We start from the raw sequence: 22,285 nt of genomic DNA on the forward strand, positions 1-22,285 counted from the left end.
GCTCTGGTAGCATAGTGCCTAAGGCACTTGACGGCTAACCAGAAGGCTGGTGGTTCAAACCCACCAGCCACTCCTCGGAAGGAAGGTTGGGAAATCTACTTCCGTAGTGATACTGCCTTGGAAACCCAAGGAGGGGTCTCTATGTGTCGGGGCTGACTCGACGGCACATAACAACAAACAACAACATCAGCTTGGCTTCAACTCATCGCAGCCCCACGTACAGCAGAAGAAAAGGCCACTCCATCCTGTGCATCTTCATATTCACCATCACGGCCAAGTCCACTGATGCACCTACTGTGTATTTTGAGAGTCTTCCAACCTCAAGGACTCGGCACTTTATCAGACAATATTCTGTCGTGACCCACAGAGTTTTCATCTGCTTATCTTCAGAAGTCGATTCCCAGGCCTTTCTTCTCTGTCCTAATCTGGAAATTCTGCTGACACTATGGGTCACCCTGCTTCAAACACTGTCACATAGCTTCCAGCACCACAGCAACTTGAAAGCTGGCCAACTGATAGACAGGTGGTGGTTTCAAATATCCATGTACATTGAAAATAGACCGCATTTCTTTCTAAATAAGGCTGTATTCAGTGTTTGAGTCTTCCAAGCTTCTTGGTCAATAGAATTGCCTTCCTTCAATCCTTTGCCACATCTCTCTGGGATATGTGAAGCTAAAGTGAGCACTGTCTAAGTTCATGGGGGAACACCTGCCACCCTCCCCACCCCAAAGTAAACCAAGCATGTGTCTTCCTAGACGTGCACATCCTCCCGCTAGCAAATCTGTTGTTCATGTTCCCAAGGAGGTTTTCAAGGAGAGGTGCTGCACCCTGACATTGCCCTGTTATCACTCTAGAAACACAATATTTTGGCAACTGAACCTGTAAATTCAGATTAACAGAGCCTTGCCCTGCCCTAAAGTAGGTTTTCCTCTCCTCGAATCTCACTATATAAACAGCCTCCTGCTCCCAGAGGCTTTGTGTGTTTATAAAAGTGAGGTTCAAAGCACACACGTGCCTTGCCCTATCTTCCCCTGTCCCTTCCTCTAAGGGAAGTCCTAAGGATAAAGCCTGTTATAAAAGACCACATCCAAGCTGCCAGGCTGAGAGTGGACGCTGCGGTGCCAAACAGTAAGTCCAAGCCCCCATGACAGCAGGGAGCATGGCAGGGCTTGGCAGCCTTTCTGCCAGGGGGTACCTGGCCTAGAAGGGGGATGCTACTGGGGGGAGGAACCCTAAGTCCGGCATCCCAGCACAGCGGTGCCCACTCCCTGTAGGTTGGGCGGCCTTGACCTCAGTGCCTTTCCTCAAGGGTCAGAGCCTCTGGCCCTGTCCAGGGTTCCACTGCTGCCAGCCTCATGCCTGTGCACGTGGGTGTGTGTTTTCATCCATGTAGATGCTGCTCCATTGGACCTTCAGCTTTCTCCTGCTGGCCACTGTCAGAGGTGAGAACACTGTCACCTCCCCCTGGGGAGAAAGTGGCCATGCCTGGTCTTGCCCTCTGGGTGATGCAGCCCAAGGACATCATAATAGCTATTATTCATACCCCAAACCAAACCCACTGCCATCGAATTGATTGCAAGTCAAACTGACCCTGTAGGACACAGTAGAACTGCCCCATAGGGTTTCCAAGGCTGTCAATCTCTACAGAAGCAGACCGCCATCTCTTTCTCCCACAGAGCAGCTGGTAGGTTCAAACCACTGACCTTTCAGTTAGCAGCCAAATGCTTTAATCACTGTGCCGCCAGAGCTCTTCTTATTAACAGCCGTCATTACTGACAGCATTATCATTATTTCAAGAGAACGAGCGGCTTCTGTGATGAGGGAGCACGGCCTGTGGCAAGCACAGAGCAACGTGCTCCTCGCAGCCATCCTTGAGTCCTCCTGCACGGCTCATGGCTGCAGGGACTGCCTGGAGGCAGCAGGTGACCGGGCAGCGGAAGGTGCAGCATTCGTTCAGGACCCTCACATCCTCCATCCGTCCACATAGACAAGTGCACATCGCAGGCAAATGCCACCTGGACGTGTCCCGCCCTGCACTCCAGCTCCTGCCAGGCTGGCCGCAGGAGCCCACCCTCCTGCTCACTGCCCCCATCTCCACTCTCCCATAGGTATCAGCTCTGTCCCTCCCACCTCTGACTGCTGCCCCCTTCCCTGGCTTCTGCCCAAAGGAGATTCAGATACCCAGGTTCTGTCTGTCCTAAAACAAAACTAGCCTCCTTTGCTGCCCCAGCCGCGGAGCCCCCAGCCAGTTTACTTCCTGTTCCCCCTCACCACCCCCAGAACTTCTCACAGAGCCTCCTTCCCTCTTTGCCTGGGCCACCTGACCTCCTCTCCTCTCTGCCTGCCCTCGGCCCCCTAAACCCTCTGAGGGGCACTCTCTTCAAGTGCAGACATGGTCTCCTGCATCCCTGGCAGGGTTTTGGTGGGCATCCTGGGACCTCCTCCTTTGTCTCCTGGTCCGGCCCGGCCCACTGTTGACCTTCCCTTGCCTCCTGGCCCCTGAGACCTGGCTTCTGACAGTAGAGGTGGGGTCTGCTGCTCCCCCAGCATTTCCCACCATATCTCCTGCTTCACTGATCACCTGCCTCGACAGGAAGGCCCGCCTCCAAGGTCATTCCCAGGTGATTTCCCTATTTACCTGGTCACAAGGAGTACTTACTAAACACACTATTTTCCTACCCAGACCCTTTGGATCAGAATGTCTGAGGGAGAGGTGTGGGGCTGTGTATATTCAATATGCACATTCCCACCCCCACCCAATGCCCAGTGATGCTTACCACCGCAGAAGGTTGGTGAACATTTGGCAAAGACCAAGACTGGCATGGGCCTTAGCCAGACCTGGGCTCCATCCTGACAGCTGATTTGTGTAGCTGAGATGACATTGGTCCTTTCCAGAGCCTTTCAAGTGTTGTTCTCTGCCTCTTCCTGCCCCAGGGAAGGAGATCTGCTATGGACACCTTGGCTGCTTCTCAGATGAACAACCGTGGGCAGGGACCCTGCAGCGACCTTTGAAGCTATTTCCCTGGTCCCCTGAAGACATTGGCACCCGCTTCCTTCTGTACACAAATGAAAATCAGAACAACTACCAAGTAACCACGGGCTTGGCAATGGCTGGATGGTGGGTGGATTAGGGCCTGCACACTGGAACCTTTATATGCTGTCGAGGGTGTAATTCACTCCCTTGGAACTTCCTAGATGCTGATGGCTTCCCCACCGGTATAAGAGTAACCTTAACTCTTGCAGTAATAAACCCTCATGAAATTTATGGATGCTCAATCCAGAAGCGTACAACACTCCCACTCCTTTATGCATAGACTTCAGGAGATTCACCAGAGTAAAAATCCTGTGCTAGGGGATGGGAAGGAGACTTGGTGGCCCAGTGGTTAAGCATTTGGCTGTTAACCAAAAGGTCAGCAGTTCAAATCCACCAGCCACTCCATGGGAGCAAGATGTGGCAGTCTGCTTCCATAAAGAGTGCAGCTTTGGAAACCCTATGGGGCAGTTCTACTCTGTCCAGTAGGGTTGCTATGAGTTGGAACTGACTTGATGGCAATGGGTTTGGTGTTTTGGGTACAGCGTGAGAGGTATGAGCAGGTTTTATAGGGAAACCCAGGCCTGGTGTGTCCTGAGGAGGGTCTGTCTCTTTCTAGCACTGCACAGTGGAAGGAGAGAAGTCCCTCACTGGCTGTAAATTCTTCCTTAAGGAGCTAGAGGACCAGTGAGGGAGAGGGGCTATGGAACCACAAAAGAGAAAAGGCGGAGACCCTCTGAGCAACTTCCACTCCCAGAAGACCTCCCAGGCGGAGGAAGCAGGGCGGGGTTAACTCCAGGTGGTTGGGATTCAAGACTTCCAAAGGAAGAACTTGCAGAGAATGCAAGGAGCTCACAGCTCCTCTCACTGACAGAGTGTAAAGAGTCGGGTGTCTGCAGGTCACGCCGGAAGAACCTCGGTGACAAATTTCCCACTCAGTGCCCTCAGCAGGTCTCCTTGAGCATGGTCATTGAGTTGTTTCCATTTTGTGATCTTGGTTCTTCTGCCGGCATCTTGTCCAGGTGGGGTCATGGAAGGGGGCCATTTGGGAGCAGGTCAGTGTTTAAGTCTCACAGACTTGAGACCACCCCTCACAGCTCCACTGGGCTGGCTCTGGCCCCATGCCCAATGCTTCTGACCAGAGTTCTTCATCTTTTCTGTACTGGACACCTCTTTGGTCTGCAGAAGCCTATGAGTGGCGTCTTAGAGTGATATTTATAAAGATATAAATCAATATATAGAGAGTTGCAAAGGAAACTAATATTGAAAAATAAGAAAATATTTTAAAAATACAAATAAGTAATAGAGAAATATATATACTGTTACATTTCATCATTAAATAACAAGATAAAGGGACTGGTCTAACTACTGCTGTAATCTAGAATAATAATGGATGTAAAAGATAGTTTGAGATATCTGCAGTCACTATGATATAACACAAAAATATCTGAGCATTCTAGTGGTGACAGATTCACAGGTGCTTCTAATACCACTGTGGTTTGTGGCCTAATTTCGTAATTAAATGGAGGCGCTAGATTTCAGTTAAGGGTTAATGAAAATAAAAAGTCCATAAACTTGGACTTCCTGAATCTGTCCATGAACCCCAGCTCAGAAACTCCCGTTCCAGGCCAGCATAACTTCATAGGAGGTGAGCCCTTGACCTCATCTTACCGAGTCTGGCTCTGCAGGTCATGGCTTCAAAAATCCAACATTCAAATTCATCTTTTGTAATTAAACCAGCTGATCACTGCCACGGACCCAGCAACCATCGCAGGTTCAAACTTCCAACCGAAACGCAAGACACGCTTCATCATCCATGGCTTCATAGATAAGGGGGAAGAGAGCTGGCTGTCCGACATGTGCAAGGTAGGGGCCGTGATCCTCACCTGGCCATTCCTGGGGAGAACAGCACCCGAACACACAGAGGCGGGCACTATAGCTCTAATGCCCCTGAGACAGGGAAGTCAATACACCCAGATCTGTCTTTCCTAAAGCCACTGAGGAAAGGCTGGGTTCTCCCAGGCGTCCCCTCCAACCTTCTCCCAACCCACCACTTTCCAGCCAACTGCTCCTCTGAAGTTAGAGAGACAAGAGTCCACCAGAAAGTCCCCGAGGTGGGGACTACGGCAAACTACCTGGCATTTCTCTCTCAGTTGGTGTCAGTAGGGTTGGTGTAACCCAGAGCGGTAATTACGGAGTCACCCCCACCTCCATGGACCACCTCCCGTACCGGAGGAGAAATGAGATAAATATAGTTGAAAACTGCTGAAGTGTAATATTTCTTAGGTTATACGAATACTAACTGTATTCATTAGTTAGTTAGTATTTTTATAACCTAAGAAATATTACACTGTATTCATAGGAGCTCTGGTAGCATAGTGCCTAAGGCACTTGACTGCTAACCAGATGCTGGGCCTAAGGCACTTGACTGCTAACCAGAAGGCTGGCGGTTCAAACCCACCAGCCACTCCTCAGAAGGAAGGTTGGGCATGCCTATTTCTGTAGCGATACTGCCTTGGAAACCCAAGAAGGGGTCGCTATGAGTCGGGGCCGACTTGATGGCAAATAACAACAACTACAACAACTGTATTCATATAAATAACTCTATATATTCATTAAAAAAAAAAAAAAAAAACACCTCACTGCTGTTGAATGTAATCCAACTCATAGCAACCCCTCCTTGGGTTTTTGAGGCAATGTCACCAGGGAAGTAGATTGTCCAAATAAAATTGAGCAGAAGCCTTTTTGATTTTTCTCCTTCTTTCCTTTTAATCACTACTTCAGTCTCAAAAATTATTGATACAGGTTCGCCAAAACTGCTTGCCACAACATTGTAGCCAATATTGTCTCTGGCGGGTCCAAACTGACGCTGGTAAACTGGTTTCTCCCTCTTGACTGTGTTCTCCAGAAAATGTTTAAAGTGGAGGCGGTGAATTGCTTCTGCGTGGACTGGAAAGGGGGGTCCCGGACACTGTACACCCAAGCTGTCCAAAACATCCGGGTCGTGGGCGCCGAGACGGCTTTCTTAATACAAGTGCTGTCGGTAATCCCTGCCCGGGCCACGTTCTCTGGGAAGGGGCAGGGAAGGGCCACATTGTAGCAGAGCAGCAGGGGGACCTGTGGACAGGGGCTGGGAGCCAGGTGCTGCAGCCGAGAGGCTAACCAAAATACTCCCTCACGCATTGTCCTGAAGATCCTAGACCCTGTCATGACCCAACTGCGGGGCCTGGGGCCAGCTCTCTACCCTCTGTGAGCTCAGTTCCACCGTTTGCAATAAGGCCTTCCTTTCAGGCTGCTCTGGGAATGAGAGGGGCCTCAGTTCTCAGCTCAGAAGATGAATCCTCCTTCTCAGGCAATCAGCCAGGGAAGGCCCTTGGCATCCTTCTGGACGGCCTTCCCGGACAACCCAGAGTTGCTCCGTCCTAAGACCCACGCTCTGCAGGACAGACCCAGGCCCCGCCAGGGCTGAGGGGAGGGAGGCTGCTGTGGGCTGGGGCACGGCAGCAGCGAGAACGTCCGCGCCTGCGCTGAGCAGGCGTGCAGTTGGCGTGGTGGCCACTGGTCAGCACTGTTGCCCCGCGCACGAGCCTGCTGTAGGCTCGCACCCTATGGAGGCCCTGGCCGGTTCCTTTAGAGCCTGCTTCCTGCACCCACATCCCAGGTAGTGGCAGGGCTCCCCCTCCCAGCCCAGGCCCATACTCGCCCCGTCCTGTGGGACCCGCGTAGTCGCATAGCCTGACGTCCCGTCCCTCCGCAGACCGAGATGGGATATGACCCGGAAAACGTGCACCTCATCGGCCACAGCCTGGGCTCGCACGCGGCTGCGGAGGCGGGCAGGAGGCTGGGAGGACGCTTGGGCAGGATCACAGGTATGGGTCGCGGAGGCCGGGCCGGGCCAGGCCGGGGACCCAAAACCCCGGGGCTGAAGCCAAAATCGGGGGTGGAGGGTGGGGGTGGAGATCCTAAACCCGGAAGTGCGGAAAATCCAGCTAACGGGGAAGCCTGATCCGTGCACTTCCCGGGCGAAGGGCGCCCCTACTGGTCCTCTGGGAGCTGATTTTAGGTGAGGCGCATATATTGTACATGTATTTTAACGTGTATTAAAACATATATTTATACATGCATTTATAAGGAAAAGAAAAAAAAAAACATAACTAGAACACTAGACAAATGACTTCAGAGCTGTCATTTCTAGTGTATGGCGTAGTGTAAGTCATAAGTGAGCGGACTTGAAAAAATCAGTCTGTCAGTTCCACAAATACTGATTGAGTGCCTCCTCTGGGCCAGGCCCAGGCAGAAAATGGAAATGGATAGCTGACACCTGCCACTAGGAGGCGCTCGGTAAATGCTGAATGAATGAATGACTCGCTACGCAAAAATGTATTCCTAAAAGGCATGGGCATAGACAACTATTTATTTTGTGCAGCCAAATCAGTGCAACTTTGCAACTTCAGCAAACAGTTTAATTCACCATTTAATGAGTGCCCCTTTGCTGATGACCCTGTGCTAGGCGCTGGGTGAAGGATAAAAACCAAAACCAAACTCGTCTATTGGACTCATAGCGACCCCTCCTTGGGTTTCCGAGGCGGTATCACTACGAAAGTAGATTGCCCAACCCGCCTTCTGAGGAGTGGCAGGTGGGTTTGAACCATCAGCCTTCCAATTAGCAGTGAAACGCCTTAGGCACTATGCCATAAGGGGATAATAATAATAATAGTTTGTGTTTATGTCGAATTTCAGTTTGCAAAGTCCTTTCCCTTACATCTTTTCATGTGTTTTTCACAGTAACCTGTTAGGGTTGTTGGCACAATTCCCACTTTGCAGCTGAGGAAACTGAAGTTCAGAGAAGATGGGTGTTTGACCTTGAGCAGAGCCTTGGTGGGATAGTAGGTCACTGAGTTCTGTGACCTTTTCAGATGAGAGGCGCCCCGTGCTTCTCTTTGAAGATGAACTGCCTCTCCTTCCCCATTAAGGGAATGCACAGTCTAGTTTGGGAGGGAGACAACTGAATAGGCAAAGGAGATTAAAGCAGAATTAATAAATGCAAATAATCCCCTACAGTGTGGATGGAATAGACAGAGAAAGGGGAGGCTAAATTTGGCATGTTCGGGTGGAGGCGGTCTCATTGAGGAGGTAGCCTTTGAGCTGGGGCTTGGAGGAGAGAGACGTTGATGAAGTGAGAGTGAGGAAGGGTACAGCAGGCTAGGGAACAGCATGAGCAAAGACAGGAGTAGATTGTGAAGGGCTCTGGGGCCTAAGGCACTTGACTGCTAACCAGAAGACTGGCGGTTCCAACCCACCAGCCACTCCTCGGAAGGAAGGTTGGGCAATCTGCTTCCGTAGTGATACTGCCTCGGAAACCCAAGGAGGGGTCACTATGAGTCGGGTCCGACTCGACAGCACATAACAACAACAACAACAACAACTGGGGCTGGGGAGTAGCTGGAGGGCTAGGTAGCTGCTGTCTCCCAGAGCAACGGCCAAATAGTAACATGAGTGAGAAACAAAGGAAGAGGAGGCAAGGCACTACCCACGTCCTCCACAGAGCCAGCCACTAGGATGTCTTGGGCAGGCAGCGGCCCTGCTTTAGGTTTTTCTGTCCCAGCTTCTCTCTCCCGAGTAGACCAGGAGCTGCAGATTGCTCCCTGAAGCATGGGTGCTGGGGTCCAGGGCCCAGGAATCATATGCCCATTTATCTCCCCATCCTCTCAGGGCTGGATCCTGCAGAGCCATGCTTCCAGGGCACATCCGAGGAGGTTCGGCTGGACCCATCGGACGCCATGTTTGTGGATGTGATTCACACAGATTCTGCTCCCATAATCCCTTTCCTCGGTGAGTTCCTCACTCCACCTCCTGGTGACGAGGCCTATAGCCCAAGTGTCTCTCTCTCTCACACACACACACACACACACACACACAGCCAGGGTGATATTCAAAATGGTTAACACTGGAATAGCTTGGGCACCCAATGGTCAAAATGGCAACAGCAACAAATAATAAACAGCAATAATAAACAACCAGTACAGTGCCAGCTGTGTCCACTTGAGGCCCAGGTAGGACAAGAAATACTTCCGTAGCCTATTAAAGGCATCATTCAGTCTGCCAACACGGCATCTTTCCCAATCTGCCAATATCCAGAGAAGAAAATCTATACATTATTATGCGTGACTTGTTCTTCCGAAGCATAAAGTTGATTTGGGGGCTTTTTTCTTATTCTTTTGTCAAAGCTTTGGTTATAGCTTGTTTCATTGAAGTTTAAATATATCCCTTTTTAATCCTTCTGAAGTCAACATTCTCTTTTTGATGTTCTTCTCTTACATAACCATTCATGAAACTTGCCAATAAAGGGTATGGTTTTACTGAAGATGTCACCTGGTAAGGGTCTACCACATGCTGTGCTGAGTGAGTGCTTTCCCACATTATCTCATCAGTCCTTGTAACGTTCCTGAAAAGTGGGTCTGGTTGTCACCATTTTCTACCTCAGGAAACTGAGTCTCAGGGAGGTGAAGTAACTTCTCACCATCATGAAGTCTGCAAGTAGAACCAGGATTTGATAACAGCTCTGTGTGCTTGGAAGGCCCTTGTAGCTACCTACTATGCTAAAACTCTCAGCAGAATGATACCATATTATATGGTCTCAGGATGTCACTATAACATAGAAACTAACATTTTAAAAGGAATATGGTAATAAATACTGCAGATTGCAATTGCGCCAGATTGCAGAGACAGAGATGAGTCTATTATTACGTACTGGTGTAAGGGTACATCAGGCCAGAGCCTCCCCAAAACAGACACACATACACACACACACACACACACACACACAAGCACTCACCCAGAGCCCTTATCTCCCTTCCTTTGCCCACTTCTCCTTGGGGCGGTGGTAGCAGTGCTGAGAGGAGAATTTGCTGGAAGGTTCTTACTCTGGTTACTTTTTTGTAGCCACGACCTTATTTTGGGACCACTCACCTCCCTGCTCACTTCTTCAAATGTTTCAGGCTTTGGGATGAGCCAAAAGGTGGGCCATTTGGATTTCTTTCCGAATGGAGGAAAGCAAATGCCGGGCTGTCGGAAAAATATCCTGTCAACCATCGTGGATATCAATGGAATATGGGAAGGTACGTGAGCTAAGGAAGCAGGGCAGCCACTGCTCCGGTGTATGGCTGGGCCTTCGTGGTACTGAACGTCCACCATCTCTTGAGTGCTTATTTCGTGCCAGCCACGTTCACAACACTGTCATGAGGCAGGCACTCTGAGTAGCCCCGTTTTATAGATGAGGAAATGGGGGCTCAGAAAAGTTATATAACGTGCCAAAGGCCATCCTGTATTTAAGACCAATTTCTGGCTGCAGAGCCCTGATCTCACCCTCCAGCCTGTGCCACTCCCCCAGTTTGCCAGTGTGTCAGCCCATGCATAGGGCTGGACTGGCACGTAGGCAAGCCCCAGCTTTGGCCTTGGCCGTTGGTCCTACCTTCGGCGTCTACGCCCTACAGAACCGTAGGACGTGAGTAAAGGTTTGAGGGCTTGGACTTTCTTGCCATTTGCTGTTGTCAGGCCTTAGGGATGAAAGAGGAGTGAGTGAGTGAGAAGAGAAGGGTGGTAAGAGCTGTCTGGGTGTGCTTGGAGAGGGACAACTGGAGGCCTGAGGGACTTGTGGTGGCTTCTAGGAGCTTTGTGTGTGTTCCCATGTATCTGAGAGCACAGCTCAGTGCCCCGAATACTGTTGCTGTTGTTAGCTGCTGTTGTGTCGGTCCGTGACTCATGGCAACCCCACGCACCCAGTCAAGCACCATCCCGTGACCAGCTACAGGTCAAACCATCATGATCCATAGGGTTTTCACAGGTAGGTCATCAGACCTTCCTCCTAGCTTGGCTTAGTCAGGAAGCTCTGGTGAAACCTGTTGAGCATCATAGCATAGCAACATGCAAACCTCCACTGACGGATGGGTGCTCCTGTGGTACACTGGCCAAGAATTGAACCTGGGTCTCTCACAGGAAGACAAGAATTCTACCACTGAACCACCACTGCACCTATCTGCCTAACATAGGTGGCATCAAAGCCCCTTCACTGAGTGTGCCCTGGCTGGCCTTTGGCTTTTCCTGTTGCCTCTCCCTGGAGATGACCCTTCCCCATTCTCCTTGAAAGTGGGTGCTTCGGTCCAATAACTGTTTGATTTCAGTCTTTATTTTCCTGTGGCTGAGGCCCCTAAGGTTCAAGACTACAGCAGGGGGATCCCAGACACCCCAGCACCCCACTCAGTCCCTAGTACAGTCTGTTCAATTGAGTCAAGTGGCCTTGGGTGATATTTTAATATTCCTTCTGTTTAAAGAGCAGAGTCAGTAAAGCAACGGCCACAATCACTGACAGAATCAGAGTTTTGACCCCTTGTGAGCTCCACTCCAGGTAACTGCAGGCAAGATGTGGCTGTTCCGGGCTTCCTGAAAGAACCCTACAATAATAGCTGCCCACTCCCAGAAATGGCGAGCAGGCTCACACAATAGACACGAGCCCAGGTTTAATTAAAGAGGCAATTTAGAGGGAACAAGCCCATGAACTCTGGAGTGTGTTTCTATTGTGTGGAGCTCCGAGCCATCAGGCCCTGGGCATTGAGGAACAATTAAATCCACTTTCTCCTCTATTATGGTATCCCTGGGCAGCAATTTGGGATGAAAGAAACAATTAAGTTTGAAACAGGTTCTGTTGTCTGGTAAGGAGCATTGGTGTGGGGCATGCGGAAGCCAGCTTCAGCTGGAAGGCGCCGGGCAGTGGGGTCTGGGGGAGCTGGATGCTGTGGAGAGCTAATCCACCCACACAAAGGGCAAGGATCCTTTCTCGGGCAGCGAACAAAGCCCAGCGGACCCCCTAGGCGTGGCCGTCAGGTGTGTGCACGGTCCCCATGGACCACACCATTGGATGCTTTGTACCAAGTCCCTGGAGAAATGGAAAACAATTTTCTAAACAAGACTTTGGTTCAAAGAATAATGCGTCAATAAAAAAAACAATGAAAAACTGTGGCCAGAGGGCACTGTGACCTTGTTCTCCACTGTTCTTACCTTGTGCTCGGAGTAGCAAAGGGGGGGGGGTGTTTCTCAGTCTGGGCCCATAGGCACAGAGAAGTTAGTTCATTTGAAGTTCTCAAAACTGCTGCCCACAGACAGGACGTATGTAGCTCATGGCAGTCTTTGGTTGACCTTCACAGTGACTATTTTAGACCTGAGAATGCATTCCCAACATTTAAGCAGGGAGAGATTTTCATATGAAAGTCAAGATTCTGGCTTCTCATGGAAGACCAGAAGATCAAAGAAATCTGGGCTTGTCTTTTAACAGAACAACTGGCTGAGATGGGTAGGGTCCCCTTAAAGCTAGCACACACCCTCTCTCCTCTCCTCTCTCTCCCCCATAATGTACTTATTCATTTCTATTACCTGCCTGGTCCCTGGAGGGCTGGATAAATGCACTTGTTAAAACTTATCACTTCTCAACCAGGTGACCAGCCTGAGTAGCTCTCCTCAGCAAATGGTGGGAAGACTGACTTCCCTTCCTAAACCAGTTTTCAAATTTCCTACTTGCCTCTAAGTATGTGAAAGCCAGTGAGAGAAGTTTTGAATTCTGACCAGGGTGCTCAGGACGCTGACCCCACCTGCAATTCCGCACTCAGTCGGAGTCCTTGCCCCTGAGGTGCAGCACCTCCTGTGAGCTGCTGCGGCCTTTGCTTTCCCAGGAACCCGGGACTTTGCAGCTTGCAACCACCTGAGAAGCTACAAGTATTACTCAAGCAGTATCCTCAGCCCCGATGGCTTCCTGGGCTACCCATGTGCCTCCTACGATGAGTTTCAGGAGGTAGGTCAGCCTGGGGTCCTGGGAAGATGGTGATGTCCCTGTTAGTGATGTTTTTGTTTCTGTAGCTTAGAAGCATATATATGTGTGTTAGAAACACACACATACATGTGTATGTATGTGTATATATATATATATATATATATATATATATATATATCTACTTCTGTAGTGATACCACCTCGGAAACCCAAGAAGGGGTCGCTATGAGTCGGGTCCGAGTGGATGGCACACAACAACAACATATATATATATATATATATATATATATATATATATATATATATACACACACACACACACACACACACATACACACACATGCCACCAGAGCTCCCATATATGTATACATATATGGGAACTCTGGTAGCACAGTGCCTAAGGCATTTGACTGCTAACCAGAAGGCTGGTGGGAAGGAAGATGGGGCAATCTACTTCCGTAGAGATACTGCCTCGGAAACCCAAGAAGGGGTCGCTATGAGTCGGGTCCTACTCGATGGCTTTGAGTATATATTTATAATATATATAACAATAACTATATATATGTGTGTGTGTGTGTGTGTGCATATATACATACATATATATGCACATACACACACACACATATATATACTTACTGCTATTTGTCGTTGTGGTAGTTAAGGTTGTGTGTCAACTTGGCTGGGCCTGGTTTTGGGTGGCTGGGCAACTGATGTAGTTATTCCCCATGTTGAGACTGATAATCAACGCCCCAGTGGAATCTACTGCGAATAGCTGACTAGCTGCCTTAGGGATGTGTCCTACTTCCAGCGTATAAAGAGAAGCTTTGAGGAAGGTCTTGAACTTTTTGGCACATCTGGATCCTTGTATTTGCCTGGGTCTTCATCTCAACGGCCTGCCATGCTGCCTGCCGATCTTGAGACTGTTTCTGGCCTTGAACTACTGGCCTGCCGTGTTGCTTGATAATTCTGGGACTGTGCCATTTTACTTGTCGATCTTGGGTTTGTCAGCCTCAGCAGGCAGCAACTATCTGAGTTAAGAGAAGCCTCTAACTTCAGTGGGCCAGGAGCAAGAGGCAGAGCTGAAACCCAAGGTCAGGGGGCCTTCACCCAGCCCCTAGAGCTGGCACTTTGAACTCAGAGTTCTATCCTCCTAAACTGTAAGAGAATGAAGCACTGTTTGTTCAAGCTATACACCTGTAGTATTTCTGTTGGAGCAGCACAAGAGGGCCAAAACAGCTGTCAAGTTGATACCAACCCATAACAACTCTTATGTTTTTGTTGTTGTTGTTATGTGCCGTCGAGTTGACTCAACTCATAGCGACCCCTCCTTGGGTTTCTGAGGCAGTGGCACTGCAGAAGTAGATTGCCCAACCTTCCTTCCGAGGAGTGGCTGGTGGGTTTGAACTGCCAGCCTTCTGGTTAGCAGTCAAGTGCCTTAGGCATTATGCTACTAGAGCTCCTTAACAACTCTATAGCGACCTTATAGGACAGAGCAGAACTGCCCCATAGGTTTTCTAGGCTGTAATCTTTACAGGAACAGATCAGCAGGTCTTTTCTACCATGGAGTAGCCAATGGGTTTCAACTGCCAGCCTTTTGGGTAGCAGCCAAGTGCTTAATCATTGTGCCACCAGGGCACTTTATGTCCATATTTATTTATGTGTGTGTGTGTATATGTGGAGAAAGAGAGTGTGCATACTCTGTCTATATCATATACATAAACCTTTTCCCCAAATTGTGTCACCGTATATTGAACATGACACTTTACTTATAAGTACTTCAGCATTCATCTCCCAAGAACACCATCGTTCTCGGACAGGCCCACATTCGAGGAAGTTAACATCTGATACGCTCCTGTTTTCTAGAATAAAATCCATATTCGCATTGCTGCAATTGTCCTGACAGTGTCCTCTGGAAGGTTTGCCTGTCCTTCTCTCACTGTTTCTTTTCCTTACATTGTGTTTATTGTCCTGTCTCTTTAGTCTTCTTCAACCTATATAGGACCTTGTAGCGACCTTGTAGTTCTCTCAATTTCCCTTGGTCATGTAGGACAGTGAGAGCTGTGAGGTTCAGGGCTGGTGGTGTGTAGACTATTGCACCATCTGGATTTGTTGGTTTGCTTCTTTGTGGTGACTGGGCAGTGTGTGTCCTCCTCAGTGCATCCCAGCCAGACACAGGAAAGTCAGTTTGTCCCGTTATTTGGTGGCATTAAGTTTGAGGACTTGCTTAAGTAATCAGAGACTGGGGTGAGACACACGGTGTCTGCCAGATTTCTCCATTATGAAGGTACTTTTTCCCTAACTCATCTGCGAGGTCATACTGTTTCCCAGCTGCCTTTCACCTAGTGATTAAGTTTGAGCTTCTTTGATGACTTTTAGCTCAATCAGTTACACTTGGGGTTTGCAAAAGTTTGATGTGTTAAAATTTATTTTTTTTTTCTCAAAGGTATAAATAAAAATATATTCAGGTCTACATTTTTTCCTTTCAAGCTAATGTTGACCTCTACATTCTTGGGTTGAACCCTAAGGTCAACAGGACATCATAGTCTATCATCAAGGTCTGCTGCATACTTAGTAAGTAGCATTGGATGTTATAGTTATTTGGTGGGCATGGGAACCTGGCCGCCAGCACTTGTCTTATGCTTTATATGTTACAAAATAGCTTTGCTCTCAGTGCAGGATGGATGTGGTAGAGAGGGAAAAGAACAAAGGACCGGTGGCATTGTGACATAAAGTGCTAGCTAGACTGAGCCAAAGGGAGGAAGCTGCCTCCTGCAGGCTCAAAGGAACTGCCATTTAGGGGGACATCAAATGTGGGGGAGGGACAGTCAACTGGTCTGGACGAATATTTCACATTATAGTGAAAAGTGTCGTAAGTCTTTTCTTCCTCTCCTTTCCTGAAGTAGCTTGCTGTTTTTCCCATTTACTTCTCCCTTGAGATTTTCTCTTCATTTCTCTTACATATTTTAATTTTACTGCTTCCTGGATATGATTTGTCTCCTCAACTACACTCTTACATCTTCAAGGTACTTCTATGGGTACCCTTCAGGGCCTAGCAGAGTTCTATACACAATACTGAGCATGGACAGATGAATGAGTGGGAGGATGGATGATGGATGGATGGGTGGATGGATGGATGGATGGGTGGATGGATAGATGGATGGATGATGGATAGATGGACAGGTAGATGATGGATGGATGGATGGGAGAATATATGGGTAAATGAGAGATGGAGGGAGTGTGAATGGATAGATGGATGGTTGAGTGGACGGGTGGAGGATGAGTGGGTAGATGGAAGGTTGAATGGACAGATGAGAGGATGAGTGGGTGAATGGATGAGTGGATAGACAGATGGGGAGATGGATGGAAAGGTAAATTGGTTCAGTGAGCAAGTGAGTGAGTAAAAGGCTATCACTAACAGACAGATTATGGTTTTGTTTTTTACTAGAATGGATGTTTCCCTTGTCCAAGAGAAGGCTGTCCCAAAATGGGACACTATGCTGACCAATTTAAAGGGAAAACCAATGCTGTGGGACAAACCTTTTTCCTGAACACAGGAGACAACGGTAACTTTACCCGTAAGTTTCTATTTTACTCATTTAAAAATTACTGCGAATCATTTTAAGAAGCAACAAGCATTATTGGTAAGGGATTGTACTGAATGACAGTATTTACTGCTCTCTGAGTCCCTCACTCCCACCTAGAATCTGGATTCCTGGGCCCTCAACTTCATTAACATAAACCATTAGTCACATTCCTCTCACCCATGGGTATTCATGGGATAAGAATACTTCCATGTGTCTATCTATTCATATAGATACATATGTATGTGTACAAATGTTCAGAGAATGACCTAGATCTTGGTTTCTCAATCTCAGCACTATTGACATTTGGGGCTAGATAATTTGTGGTTGTAAGGAGGTGTCTTGTGCATTATAAAATGTTTAGCATCATCCATGGCCTCTCTCTACACACTACACGCCAGTAGTACACCCCAACATACCACCCCAGCTCTGACAACCAAAAAGGTCTTCAGACATTGCCAGATGTCACCTGCAGGGAAAAATCATTAAGGATAGACGTCAAACTGGTTACCTCAGAGAAGAACATGGGATGGGGGTGGGTAGATGGGGTTTTAACTTTGTGTTGTTTTGCTTTTGAGATGAGATCCAATGCATGTGCTAATAGCAAAAAACTAAATGAGAGAGAGCAGCCAGGTGATTTATCCAAATGGTAGGGTCGCAAACATCTCACCTCCCTGTGGCCTTCTCATAGACTGATGTGGAGTACGCATGTGCAGTAACCAGCCACCCTTCACCGACTAGGGCACACACTTAACTGTATTGATGAGATACTGTGCTGAATGATGCTGTTTACTGTCCTCTAAATCCCCCACTCCTATATAGAACAGTATTCCTGGGCCCCCAGCTTCATTAAAGGAAATCATTGCTCACATTGTCCGCTCACCCAGGGGGTATTCAGAGCTTGGAACAAGAATGCCTCCATGAGGTCGTTGTTCAACAAAATGAGTTAGTTAATTGAACTGATTGTATTTCTTTGGACAGGTTGGCGGTACAGGGTATCTGTCACACTCGCTGGGAAAAAAAAAGTGAGTGGGTACATCAGGATTGCTCTGTATGGAAGTAATGGAAACTCAAAGCAGTATGAGATTTTCAAGTAAGTCGGCTATTAGTGAAATGAGCATATTTCCCATGATAGATTATTCACATACACAGGAAGGATGGGTATGAACCACCTTATAACCCAGGCCATCTGTAAAACAGAACCCTTGAGTCCTAGAGTGGCAGAGCTGGAAGGAAATCTTAGTTCAGTCACCTCATTTTACAAACGAGAGGTTTGAGGCCCCCACAGTACAGGAGTCAATGTCCCTACTCCTTTTGGACGGTCAATTACAGCTTGCTGACTCAGCTTTTGGGAGTATCAAATTCTCTTCAGGTGAAGCACATCCACGATTCATCACCCCAATACACACACTCCATCCCCCACCACCACCACCACCACCACCACACTCTTGCTCTCTGAAGCCTGGGGCCCCATTCCCATTGCTGTGGTTGGCTCAGCACCAGGCATATTGTGGGCACCTGAGGCACTTGGTACGTTTGTGCTGGATGAATGCCTAGCCGGTGCTGGAAATTTTGATTCTATTTTTGCACTCACTTTTGCATAATTTTCATGTTGAATTAAAATTCATTGACAGCTTCCTGTGCTACAATATGAAAACCAGTTGCTGTGGAGTCTCCTCCAACTTCTGGTAACCACATGTGTGTCGGTAGAACTGTGCTCCAGAGGTTGTTCAATGGCTGACTTTTCAGTAGATTGCCAGGCCTTTCTTCTGAGGTGCCTCTGGGGAGACTTGAACTTCCAACCTCTTGATTAACACCAATCCTATGAACAGGGACCCTGCTAGCTGAACCACATGCAACTTTAAACATGAGTCATCACCTAAGTTAGTCCTCTGGTGAATTTGTGGAGTTAGTACGCTACTCCAAATGCTTGACTCTCCTCTAGCGACCAACTCAGACAGTGGAGAGCCGTGTTCTGCACAGAGGGTTCTGTTTGGACTGCTCCCGAGCACGTGTCTGGTCATCGGAGGCAAAACCCACAACAGCAGCCATTGTTTGGGAAAACGGTGCATTGTTATCACCTCCCGGATCCATATAGCCAGCTCATGTAACATTTTATGTCTAATTTCAGAGGATCCCTCCGACCAGATGCAAGTCATGCCCTTGACATTGATGTGGACCTCAATGTTGGAAAAATCGAGAAGGTTAAGTTCCTCTGGAACAACAATGTCATAAATCTGTTCCGGCCCACGCTGGGGGCTTCCCAAGTCACAGTGCAAAGTGGTGAAGATGGAACCGAGTACGTATCTTTTACTCCATCTAAGTCTGATTATTTCTATTTATTTATTCATTCATTCATTTGTGCACACATCTGTCCATCCAATCACCCTCCTACCCATCTGTGTATCCATCTACTTGTCCAACTGTCGCTCTGTCCCTTTCTGCCTGTCCACTATCCATCCAGATTCTAGCTCTTCATTCTTTGGGCCGTCCAGCCATCCATTCACTCTACCATCTGCTCATTCATGTACCCAAGTATTCATCTTAATTCTCCCTATATCCATCTGCTTTATTTTGGAAAATCAAATATAATTTCTCTGAGACCAAATTCAGGTTGACAGGGGCAAGGCATAATGTCAAGAAACAGGTAAATGTGAGACTATTTTATTTTATTACAAGCAGTGAGTAAAATACCTAGGCAGTACTTAAAAGGAATCTGTCAGTTAACTTCAGTGTGCAGTTGTTCGTGTAAATTGGTTTGTTTGAAGACCATGACATGAGAGAGATATGGAATGGATTGGAAATCTATTTCACAGCGGCCAAGCTCTTCTCATTATGAGGGAACAGAATCTTGCTTGACAGGCAAAGGGATGGAACATAACTGCATTTAAAATATAAAAAGATAGAATGGGCACCTTAAAGGAGGATAATAAGAAAATGTTAGAGTTTGAAGAAACTGAGATGTCACCTCTCAACTGCTCTCGTTTTAAGTTGAGCAACTCGAGATTCAGAGTCTAGGGACGTGTCTACAGTCCCACAAGGAAGGTAGTGCAGAGAATATCATACATTAAAATGTGCTCTGCAACACGGCAGATCTGGCTCAGCCAGGACATAATTTTGCTGGCTGTGGCATGTTAATAACCTTGATCTGTGGGCATGTGGCTGGAAGGATCAAGTGCGCCTGCGGCTGTGCCATGACTTTGCATAATTGAGAGCAGAGCACAAGTGTAAGGCTCGGCAAAGACTCGGACCCAGGCCCTGTGACCTCCAGTCCAGTGCCCCTTGCCATGTATTGTCCAGCTAGATGCCGATGAGGAGCTGAGAAGTTCGTTCGGCCTGGCTGGGGAGTGCGTTGTGGGAAAGTTGGGATAGGTGGGGGTGGAGAGGGAAGTTATTTTTTTCAAGCACTGTGTGGCACACACACTAGATGGGCAGACCTCGTTTGATTGCATTTCGCTTTATTCCACTTCCCAGATTTTGCCGCCTTTTTCACAAATTGAAGGTTGGTGGCAACCCTGCATCATCGAGCAAGTCTGTGGGCACCGTTTTTCCAACAGCATGTGATCGCTTCCTGTCTCTGTGTCACATTTGGGTCATTCTCACAATATTTCAAACTTTTTCATCACGCCATTACATACTTAACAGACTGCAGTGTAGTGTAAACGTAACATTGACACGCACTGGAAAACTAAGAAATTCGTGTGACTTGCTTTATTGTGATATTCGTTTTATTGTGGGTGTCTGGAACTGAACCCGCAATATCTCTGAGGTCTGCCTGGATAGCCCAAACACCCAAGTACCACATCAGGTTCCCCACAGGAAGGAACCACATGCCAAAGCGGAGCCCTGAGGGAGGGCTGGCTTGACCACACTCTCGCCCTTTAGCCATGGACACCAACAAGGGAAGGAGGAGGCCAGAAGCACCTGCCTCTCACGGCTTGGTGGGTGCCTCAGTTTGGCCAGGCTCCCACCCCCTCAGAAGCAAGAACTTTCCATGATCTTTTTTTTTTTTCTTTGTAAAAATAGCTTTGTTGAGATTTAATTCATACCATAAAATTCACCCATTCAAGTGTACAATTCAGTGACTGTTACCATAGTCACAGAGTGCAACCACCACCACAGTCAATTTTAGAACATGTTTTATCATCCCACAAAGAAGTACATACCCATTAGCCATCTCAAGGACCCCTACCCCAGCTCTAGGCAACCACTGATTGACTGCCTGCCTATATAGATTTTTCTATTCTGCACATCCATATGGGAGCTCTGGTAGTGTAATGCCTAAAGCATTTGACTGCTAATCAGAAGGCTGGCAGTTCAAACTCATGAGCTACTCCTCGGAAGGAAGATTGGGCAATCTACTTCCATGGAGATAGCGCCTCAGAAACCCAAGGAGGGTTCGCTATGAGTCAAGAACGACTCAACAGCAGTGAGTCTGGGTTGGTTTTTTTGTTGCACATTGATATAAATAGAATCATACAATATTTGTCCTTTTGTGACTGACTTCTTTCACTTAGCAAATGTTTGCAAGGTTTTATCCATGTTGTAGCATGTGTCAGGACATTATTCCTTTTTGTTGCTGAGTAATAGTCCATGGTATGAATATACCACATTTTATTTATCCATTCATTAGTTGATAGGTTTTGAGTTGTTTCCAATTTTTGGCTATTATGAATAATGCTGCTATGAATATTTATGTCCACATTTTTGTGTGGATGTATGTTCTCATTTCTCTTGGACTTTATCCAGAAGGAAAATTGCTGGGTCATATGGTAATTCCATGTTTAACCTTTAGAGGAACCACCAGACCAGTTTCCAATGTGGCTGTGCCATTTTACATTTCCACAAGCAGTGTATCCTCATGATCTGAACTTGACAGGGAGAGCTCCTCGTGGCAGCCGGGAACCCATTTCTAGGCCTGAAACTGCAGGTCCACTAGAGACACCAACGACTTTATAAAACGGTTCGACACGCTGATTTCCTTTGAGTTCCTTACAAGCTCACAGTGAGCTGGTTTGTTTAGTGAGACTCCCTGTCTGGGAATAACAAAGATCTTCAGTCAAAGCCATCTGAATTCCAAGGGGTTGGATAAATGCTGTTTACTTCTACTTATCTGAGAGCACATTTCCACAAGCAAAAGGACCTCACGCAGAAAATGTTTTCCTCCACAGGTATATGTTCTGTAGCGGGGACACAGTGCAAGAAGACGTTTTACAATCTCTTTACCCTTGTTAGAAAGGTGGTGCTGCCCTTTTATCTTTGTGGTAATAAATTTTATAAAAAGCACTCGGCTTGACATGGTGACGGTAGTTTGACATTGACGTACAATTCTTTTCCATGTTCTAGCGTTATTTTCAGAAATGGGTATTGGGACTAGAGCCAGTTGGCCATGGGTAATGCCTGAGAAAATCCCCTTGTCCAAGCCACACCCTAGACCATGGGAATTTCTGGAGTGGGGCCTAGCATCAGTATGTTTTAATACTGATGTACAAAGTTGAGAACCACTGTGGCTGTTCCCATTTACCTTTGCGATGAACTTTCTGGTTTTCACTCTTACTAATTCTCATGGTGTGATATCAGGTGAAACATTCAGCCTCTGGGCTCTGGCAGAGCCAGGCTCGTCTCCCAGATCCCCCCTTTCTGCCCGTGCCATCGGGGCTGGTTTCTTAACTTCTCTAGTGGCGACACTTACTTGCCCAACTGCACAGGATGATTGTAAGGATTAAATAAGACAAGGCATGTCAAGCACTTAATACAGTACCTGGCACACAACACAGTCAACTAATGGAAAAGGAAGGGCTGGAGGACATGGGTTGTTCTTAAGAATAACAGAGACAGTGGAACAAAATTCAAA

At 47.6% G+C, this 22,285-nt stretch overlaps 1 protein-coding gene across 1 annotated transcript; it reads left to right on the plus strand.

Annotated features, from left to right (window-relative positions):
• The first annotated feature begins 1,372 nt into the window (after window positions 1-1,372).
• Window positions 1,373-21,666, plus strand: LOC103197646 (pancreatic lipase-related protein 2). Its single transcript, XM_007941600.2, has 12 exons — window positions 1,373-1,442; window positions 2,935-3,089; window positions 4,772-4,897; window positions 5,940-6,074; window positions 6,789-6,900; window positions 8,744-8,863; window positions 10,030-10,149; window positions 12,754-12,872; window positions 16,296-16,425; window positions 17,413-17,524; window positions 18,563-18,730; window positions 21,603-21,666. The coding sequence occupies exons 1-12, from the start codon at window positions 1,394-1,396 to the stop codon at window positions 21,664-21,666; spliced, it is 1,410 nt and encodes a 469-aa protein (XP_007939791.1). The 5' UTR covers window positions 1,373-1,393.
• The last annotated feature ends 619 nt before the right edge of the window (window positions 21,667-22,285 follow it).

This window comes from Orycteropus afer, unplaced genomic scaffold (genome assembly GCF_000298275.1).
Source record: "Orycteropus afer afer isolate SDZICR_OR568_19922 unplaced genomic scaffold, OryAfe1.0 scaffold00082, whole genome shotgun sequence".
Classification (NCBI taxonomy): domain Eukaryota; kingdom Metazoa; phylum Chordata; class Mammalia; order Tubulidentata; family Orycteropodidae; genus Orycteropus; species Orycteropus afer.